This window comes from Eurytemora carolleeae, unplaced genomic scaffold, assembly GCF_000591075.1.
Source record: "Eurytemora carolleeae unplaced genomic scaffold, Eaff_2.0 scaffold2473, whole genome shotgun sequence".
Taxonomy (NCBI): Eukaryota; Metazoa; Arthropoda; class Copepoda; order Calanoida; family Temoridae; genus Eurytemora; species Eurytemora carolleeae.
Genome location: NW_019398407.1, coordinates 5394 through 14898, shown reverse-complemented (window position 1 = coordinate 14898; position 9505 = coordinate 5394). Strand labels below are relative to the sequence as shown.

General features: G+C 30.8%; 1 protein-coding gene across 1 annotated transcript; it reads left to right on the top strand.

The window, feature by feature from the left end:
- Positions 1-4248: 4248 nt before the first annotated feature.
- Positions 4249-7582, top strand: LOC111717331 (kelch-like protein 12). The gene is made up of 7 exons (XM_023492830.1): positions 4249-4453; positions 4760-4810; positions 5559-5568; positions 5696-5821; positions 6017-6115; positions 6463-6576; positions 7200-7582. The coding sequence occupies exons 4-7, from the start codon at positions 5718-5720 to the stop codon at positions 7498-7500; spliced, it is 618 nt and encodes a 205-aa protein (XP_023348598.1). The 5' UTR covers positions 4249-4453; positions 4760-4810; positions 5559-5568; positions 5696-5717; the 3' UTR covers positions 7501-7582.
- Positions 7583-9505: the final 1923 nt, after the last annotated feature.

The following is a 9505-nucleotide window of genomic DNA, read 5'->3' as shown; positions in this document are numbered from 1 at the left end:
GGTTTGCTTTGCGTTTTTTGCGCTGACACGAAACAAAAAGGTCCTGACAGCCGTTTTTTGGTCCTGATAACCCTACTGTGAACGCGATGGTCCTGACAGCCGGTCCTGATAGCCGGAGAGGTCCTGGTAACCCTTCGCTGTATGCGAAAATGTCCTGATAGCCCGTGGGCAAATAAGAGCATACATGCAAGGTATATATATACAAACAAACACCCAGACACCCATGCAAGGTATATATATACAAACAAACAGACAGACATGCAAGGTATATATATACAGACATACATGCAAGGTATATATATACAAACAAACACCCAGACATGCAAGGTATATATATACAAACAGACAGACAGGAAAAGTATATGGATAGATATGACTGGACCATGTTGGTAAAACACAATTCTAAAAATATTTCCTACTTTTTCTGTAAGATAAAAATAACTGTTCATTTAAAATGTATTTATTTGAATATATCTGGGATTAAATCGTAGTTTGTTACATAAATTGAATAGGAACGTGTTGTATAATCCTGCAGCAAAACTGGGAAATTGCCTTTCATGCCAGGATTTATTGTTCAGAATCAATTGAAATATTATAAACGTATATATTATATACCGCAGCCCAAACAGAAAGGGGAGTAAAGAAGCGAAAAAGAAATATCCTAAAATTTCACATTTTTATTTTCTAAGGAGGAGATGTAGTAGGGTACAACATGCAGACAGTAGGGTACAACATGCGGACAGAAGGGTACAACATGAGGACAGTACGGTACAACATGCGGACAGAAGGGTACAACATGAGGACAGTACGGTACAACATGCGGACAGAAGGGTACAACATGAGGACAGTACGGCACAACATGCGGACAGAAGGGTACAACATGCGGACAATAGGGTACAACATGCGGACAGAAGGGTACAACATGAGGACAGTACGGCACAACATGCGGACAGAAGGGTACAACATGCGGACAGTAGGATACAACATGCGGACAGTAGGGTACAACATGCGGACAGTACGGTACAACATGCAGACAGTAGGGTACAACATGCGGACAGTAGGATACAACATGCGGACAGTAGGGTACAACATGCGGACAGTACGGTACAACATGCAGACAGTAGGGTACAACATGCGGACAGTAGGATACAACATGCGGACAGTAGGGTACAACATGCAGTCAGTAGGGTACAACATGCGGACAGAAGGGTACAACATGCGGACAGAAGGGTACAACATGAGGACAGTACGGCACAACATGCGGACAGAAGGGTACAACATGCGGACAGTAGGGTACAACATGCGGACAGAAGGGTACAACATGAGGACAGTACGGTACAATATGCGGACAGTAGGGTACAACATGCGGACAGATTCTGGGGCACCGCAACATTCTGTAGAAGATCTGTTGCCGACAATTTTTTCAAATACTCTTTGAAACATGCAGAGAATTACAGGGTTACTCTGAAAGGATTCGACATCAGAAACAACTGCAGTACGGTTTTAGATCAATCTTCAGAATAGTGGATGTCAAAATTTGTTATTTTTGACAAATTTTAAGAAAATCCAATAAGGATACTTCTTTCAGTTAGTTATACTTTAAGAGTTTTAGGTTATCAGTGAAGTCGCATCAACTGTGGATAATCTTGTTTACATAAATTTATATACAATACATCGTGTTTTGTAAGTTTCTGAAATATATTGAAATGTTTTTATTTGAAGCTTATTCTTTAAATATATTTATATAACTAATGATTGCATAAAGCATGACGCATTGTGTTTACAAATAAAATGTTTCAGAAGATTGTTGCTTTTTCACCTATATATAATCAGGGAGTAAGGAATAGAAGGGACGCGGACGCGGTTTGCCCTACCATATGATTATACAAGGTGTCCCAAAAGACATGGGAATTCAGTGAGGAATTGGATATAGTCTTTGTTATGAATTAGCATTGTAATACCTAATTGCAAAAGCCATAATATTATTATGTCTGCTAGAGTTTAATTTAAGAAAACGGTAAATGGCTGTAAAGATGTGTCAATAATGTATCCGCAAGATGAACAGTGAAGACGGACAAGTTTACACTGTTTGCATACTGCAATTTTCTTGTTTTACTAAGTACAACCGTATGCAGTCAAAACATAAACAAACTAAATGTAAACATAGCAGACGAAACTCTTACAGATTGCAGCTTTCCAGTAGGTATCACTATACTAAATCAAAGAATTATTTGAAAAGACGATATCGAATTCGTCACTGAATTCTCTGAAATATTTGTCTGATGTACAATTACCGCGTATTCTGAATATTTTTTTATACAATGAAATGGAGTACCCGTCTGCAAAGCACGCATAATCATATGGTAGGGCGAACCGCGTCAGTTATATCTCCCTTCTATTCCTTACTCCCTGTATATAATATATTCGGTTTACAGAGTATATATTTCAAGTTCTCAAGGTTCGGATTGAGAAAACATCTATTTATTGTCAGGGGACTGAAGTGTACTGTGCAGTGTACAACCAAGTTGGAATTTCTCTTCAAACCTCAGACCAGGAGTATATATTTACACAACCCAGCGTTGCCCAGGGGAGTAATAGTTAGTGCCACCCGTCACCCAACTTTTGTCGTAATTTACGATTTTAGCTATTTTTCCGTTAAAAGTGGACCCACTTAACTAAAAGCTATTTTTTCGTTTAAAGTGGGCAGTGGACCCACTTAACTTAAAGCTATTTTTTCGTTTAAAGTGGACCCACTTAACTTAAAGCTATTTTTTCGTTTAAAGTGGACCCACATTATTTAGAGACATTTTTTAGTTAAAAGTGGACCCACTTAACTTAGAGCCATTTTTCCGTTAAAAGTGGACCCACTTAACTTAGAGCTATTTTTTAGTTAAAAGTGGACCCACTTAACTTAGAGCTATTTTTTGTTTAAAGTGGACCCACATTACTTAGAGCTATTTTTAGTTAAAAGTGGACCAACTTAATTTAAAGTTATTTTTTAGATAAAAGTGGGCCCACTTAACTTAGAGCTATTTTTTTTAGAAGTGGACCCACCTAACTTAGAGTTATTTTTTCGTTAAAAGTGGACCCACACTACTTAGAGCTTTTTTTAGTTAAAAGTGGACCCACTTAACTTAGAGCTATTTTTCCGTTAAAAGTGGATCAACTTAATTTAAAGCTATTTTTTAATTAAAATTGGGCCCACTTAACTTAGAGCTATTTTCCCGTTAAAAGTGGACCCACTTAACTTAGAGCTATTTTTTCGATAAAAGTGGACCCACTTAACTTAGAACCTAAGCTAAGAACATTTCCGCGGGTCTCCCCAGTTCCGTATCAAAATTTGAGGAAAATCGGTTCAGGGGTTCCTGAGTTATGATCAGACAAACAAACAAACAAACAGACACGGTTTCATATTTTCTTGATAAATAAAATTATCTTATGAGTAAAATAGTAAAACGTTCTGAAATCACTAAATAGTTTTCCATTTAAACATATTTCATTTCAATTTAATAATATAATTTTTAGAATTAGGATAATCCTGTAATTATGCCAAAACTCTAAAAAACGATCTCTAAGTATTCTCTAACTGACACGTAAAGCTCTCTGAATATATTTCTCTACAGATCAATAATTAACACAAACATTCACATTCAGAGTATATCTACAACTAACTACAGGGTGTCCCAATAAACATAGGAATTCAGTGACGAATTGGATATCGTCTTTGTTATGAATTAGAATTGTGATATGTAATATGTAAAATTATTTTGTATTTATTACAATCATAAAGGAATTCAAATTTTCTAATTCCCTAGAAACCTGATTGTGTAAATCTTTGAAATTTCAATATTTTCAAAATTAAGTTATTTGATCTATTAGAAATTACGGTATTTGTAGTAAAGGAAAAATCAGAATTTGTGTCAAAGACTCAATTCCTTCACAAAAAATACATGAATCCAATTCTCTTTGGATATAAACAAGATGAGAATTGAAAACTTATTTTTCTTGTTCAGTTTCCTCATTTTGGCAATTTTAACGTTACGTTTTACAAAACGGTCATGTGTGACATTTTTTTATAATTTTATTGTCCTGTGTTCAATATTTTACAGTTTTTAAATATCCTTGCTTCAATATTTTACTAATATCCTTGGTTCAATATTTACAGTTTCTAAATATCCTTGGTTCAATATTTTACAGTTTCTAAATATCCTTATTTTAATATTTTACAATTTCTAAATATCTCATTAGCAGCATGACATCCAGCAGCACCTCTTCAAGTCAGCATCATTGCAAAAACTGACTCTCCAGTGGGAGGCTGCGTGTTAAACAGCCCCTGGCTATCAATGCCTCCCCGTCTCAAGTTTCATAAATATGTTTTTAATTATGATATTTTCTATGTTTTCATATCCCTGTGATGTGGCAATAGGAGATATTGGTTTTCTAGAAGGACTAGGTAAACATACTTTTGTAAAGAATATATCTTGAGCTAAGAATTCAAATAAAGTTAAAAACAAGCATAATTTATTTAATGTAGCTTACAACAAGAAAATCAAATTTAAATTCACAATTTAACTTTATCACAGAATTAAAGATTAATTTATCTTACAATATGGAATATTTTGTTGTATTATGAATAATACAACAAAATATAATTTATTAACTATAAGAACATAAGAAAATAAATGTATTTTTTTTGTATAATATATAGGTTTTAATAAAGGTGTATTTTTATTTTGTTAATTATATTAATATATCTTAGGAGCTGCAGTTCTGAATGGACAGATTGTTTAATGCGGGGGATGGGATGATGGTATGCAACTTAGGAGTTAATACATAAAGTTTAATTACATTATTACTTTTATTAATATTTAAACCTATCTATTAATTAATGATTATTCAGCGCTAAATCCATATTCAAAGTTTCCTTATTAAAACAGATGATTAAGGATGATAATTTAGACATTTTCTATTGGAAATTCTTGAACATTTAGGTTTTATATTTTAGAAATAATCACTGTAAAAAAAAGTAACTTAACACCTTCTAATTCTTTTATCCAATACCTTTGCAACCTGATGTTGTTGACCTTAGACATTTTTATTACTATGAATACTTTTAGATGAAATTGTTGTAAGTTTAAAATATCAATGGTTTACACCATCAGATTCAAAGATATAGGGATTAGAAAATTTAAGTTTGTGGCGAGTAATCTAGTTCTTTTGATAAAGAAATACTAGACATAAGTGCAGAAATTAGTTACTAATACCTTTCATAGAAACTAAGTTTTTGCTACAATTTTTTAAATTTAAGTATTCTGCTAGTTTTTTTTTAGAGCTATGCGTTACAGCAATGCCCAAAAAGTAACTAATCAAAACTATTTTTTATACTTGCTATCAGTCAGTATTGTTCACATCATATTTAAAATCACAATTAAATTTTAAATGAAAAAATACATTCATTGCAAAATAAAATAGTGATGGAGGGAGAGGGGATTTAAACACATTTTAATGTAAATAAACTGTGTTAAACTCCTAAATGTTGCATACCTATATACCTATAGGATACCTCAGGTAGAATATAGTGAACTAGTGAAAACTAATAAATCAAACAATAATAAGATATAGAATATAAATTATATGTATTAAAAAAAGACAAAAATTCACAAAATAAAAGTTGAAATTGAATATTTTTGTTTAGAAACTGCTTCAAGAATGAGGGAATGGACTGGATAGAGTTTAAAAGTATGAATGTGGCTAGAGCATACTTTACCCTGACTACACTAGGAGACAAGATACTTGCTGCAGGAGGATATACTGGACAGGAGTATGTTCTATGTATATTCTTATTTGTTTTAAAAACCTTTTTGTTCTTATTTATCATCTAGCTTTCTTTGCTAATAAAAAAATGAATGTTTCTTAATTAAAATATTTAATTATTATATAAACATTCTCACAAACTGGAGTACTTCAGTCAAACCCCTTCACCTGTGTCAGATGAAATAATATATTTGTTTACTAGGAGACTTGCTACAGTGGAGGTGTTTGATGGATCCTCCTGGAAGCTTCAAAACTATGAATTAACATCTGCAAGAAGTGGTCACTGTGCTGTTCCTATCAGGTATACACTTTATATTTTATATTTATATATATTAATCATGACAAGTGCACACATATAATTAATAAATAATGATGAAATAAGATGAATTCTTATACAGAATATATGTCAAATATTTTCCACCATGTTTTCAAAAATAAATCTAGTAAGATGTATCTACTGATATTTTTATTACAAACATTGTTCAACTTTGCTAAATTCTCCTTTTTAAAAGAACAAACTGTAAACATTTAAAGATATCTTACATCAAAAGTTGGCACAAATGAACAAAATCATAGATAATATCATCAAAAATAAAACTGTCAACATTTTTTAATTCTTTTTATATTTCTTAACATTTTATATTCTAGTGAGAGTCAAGTGATGCTGATTGGAGGAGGATCTAACGACATTTTATCTCTTGTTGAAGTCTACAGTATTGAAGAGGGATTTATTGCAGAGCTTCCATCAATGCCAACTGCAAGGTAATCTTTCTAAAATATATCTGAAGACTAAAACATTTAAATGTGTTCTATTTTTTATTTTTTCATGATTTTTTTTAGTATTAATAGATTCATTCTTAAATTGATTAATAAGTTTGAAAATACTTCTCACAAATACATACAATGCATATACAATTATATACAAATGCATTGAATTGAAATATTCAAATCTATTATTATCAACTATTCATAATATTAAAAATAATAATAAATTAATCAATGAAATGTTTTTATTTCATACTCATACTCTTTGTCTGGTGCTTTCTAAATAAAAACCTTTTAATTGATATTAAAGGAATTGATTTTTTGCCACAAACTCTCAATTTCTAATTCATATATCTTTGCAACCCAATGTTATAGACCTTTAATATTTACAATAATGAATTCTGTAAGATAAAATTATCCAATTATGAGAATCAAATGTTTAAACCATCAGGTTGCAAAGAAATGGGGATTAGAAAAATTGGGTTTGTGGCTAAGACTCAGTTCCTTTGTGATAAATTGCATTTATGAAAAAATCATATATTATAAAATAACATAAAATTATAATTAAACTTTCTAAAATTATACTTTGTGAATATTGTGTTTAATATTTGTTTGTTTAGGTATGACCTAGCATGCAGCATGTTTAATGGAGAAATATGGACAGCTGGGGGAAACAATGGTATAAATGAACCTCTAGATATTGTAGAAGTCCTCACACTGTCTACAAACACCTGGAGGAGTGGTCCTAAGCTGACCAGAAAGAGATGGTATCTACCAATGGAGGTGTTGGACAACAACCTGGTAGTATTTGGAGGGCGGGGAGGTGCAGACAGCCTGGAGATCCTTGAGGAAGAAGCCTGGAGGGAGGAACCTCTGCAATATGACCATTTTCTACATGCCTCTGTATCAATTACTTGTTGATACAGAGATGATACAGTATGTTCATTCTATTGTAACTTAAATTAATAATTTGATTAAAAATATTGTCTTTTCTAAAAATAAATTGGATTTAATGCAGCAAATTCTTGTTAATTGTTCTGAATAAAATGAAAAGGAATAGAGTACAGAAGTTTCAAGTTTTAAATATCACACTTTGAAACAAAAAAATATAAATATGTGTGCAACATAAAAAAAGTTCATATCATTATATTATCTATGGTTTGATGAAAAATCTATCAAAAAACTTTTACTTGATATTGGTGTTGATGATAGAAAAAGAAGAATGAAATTTATAACATAAGAATATATGAAAAAGTGTCACTTTATGAGACTTAATGTTGATTAAAAGTTACCAAAGAAATTTTTTATTTAAAAACTGATTTTGTGGTTTATAAGGAATGTATTAGGACAGTAATAAAAACTTATAATTGACTAAAATAATGAAAGATTAAATAAATTTTAGAATATTGTTATTATTAAATTTTAATATCTAATTCCTATATCTTTGAAACCTTATGACTATTTTTGTAATATCAGAGGTTTACATCATCAGGTTGCAAAGAAATGGGGACTTGAGAATAAGAGTTTGTGGCAAGTATTCAGTTCCTTAGTAGATGGTTTTAAAATCAAAATCATAAATGGGTTTTATATCTACCAAGATATTTAAATGAATATGGAGACTGTTAGATTAGATTTCAATAGTTTATAACCACAATCATAGCCTATATGTGTACACTCAAGGACGAAAAATAAACGAAGTAGTTAAAACCTTGATTTCAATTTATATATGTATATGCAGAGTACACTGGGTACTGTTAAAAGCTTAAGAGTGAAACTTTTAAAACTTGAAAAAATTCTTTCTAGAGTTGACAGTAATTATATTAAAACAAATTGTTTCAATTTTAGAATCTTTTACTTTTATTACCACTTTCTAAAAAGGGTGTTTAATCAATATTGGAAAGTAGATAGTTAACATTTACAATTGGGAGGAAAGGAAATGAGTTTATGCCACAAACTCTAACTATTTCCCCTCTTTATCTTAGCAACCCGATATTGTAGCCCTTTGATATGTTAGATCAAATAGTCTAAGTTTAAATTATCATCGGCATACACCATCTGGTTGCAAAGATATATGGATTAGAAAATTTGAGTTTGTGGCAAAAATTCAATTCCTTTGGATAAAGAGTGAAAAAGAACACAAAGTGTTAAAATCAAAGATTGAAATACTTTTTTTTTTAAGAATGAACTTCAAAGAATACATATTTTTTTATACTCTAAATAATCCTAAGCCAGTAAAACATATATTTTCATTTTCTTCACAAATAGTTTTAACTAATGATAGTAATTGCTGATATTTTATTTGCCAAAACTAAATGATTTAGCATGTTAAATTGGAAGAAAATGTAACATTTTTTCTCAAGTTTCAAATTTACATAATTAATTGTTAGTTTTTTAAGTGTTGCATTTGTTATATTTGAAGCAAAACATAAACAATGAATAAATAAACATAATATGGTTGCATGTACTGTACAAAATAAGAAACACTTCCATAAAAGTCTATTTTCAAGCTCTGGACAATAGTAGGAATTTACTGAGCACAGAATCGTTGTAAAAATTAACATGAAGAATATATTTCACTAAAATAATTATTTATTTTCATGTGTTTTCTCTATGGAAAAGTGTGCTATGGAAAAGTCATCAAAATTACAGATAATTCTTAAATAATCACACTATGCAATTCATATCATGAACCTTTATCTGATTCTTTAGAACCTTTTCAGATTCTATTGAACCTTGTTTAGATTCTATTGAACCTTTTTCAGATTCTATTGTACCTTTATCTAATTCTTTAGAACATTTTCAGATTCTATTGAACCTTTTTTAGATTCTATTGAACCTTTTTCAGATTCTATTGAACCTTTATCTGATTCTTTAGAACCTTTTCAGATTCTATTGAACCTTTTTTAGATTCTATTGAACCTTTTTC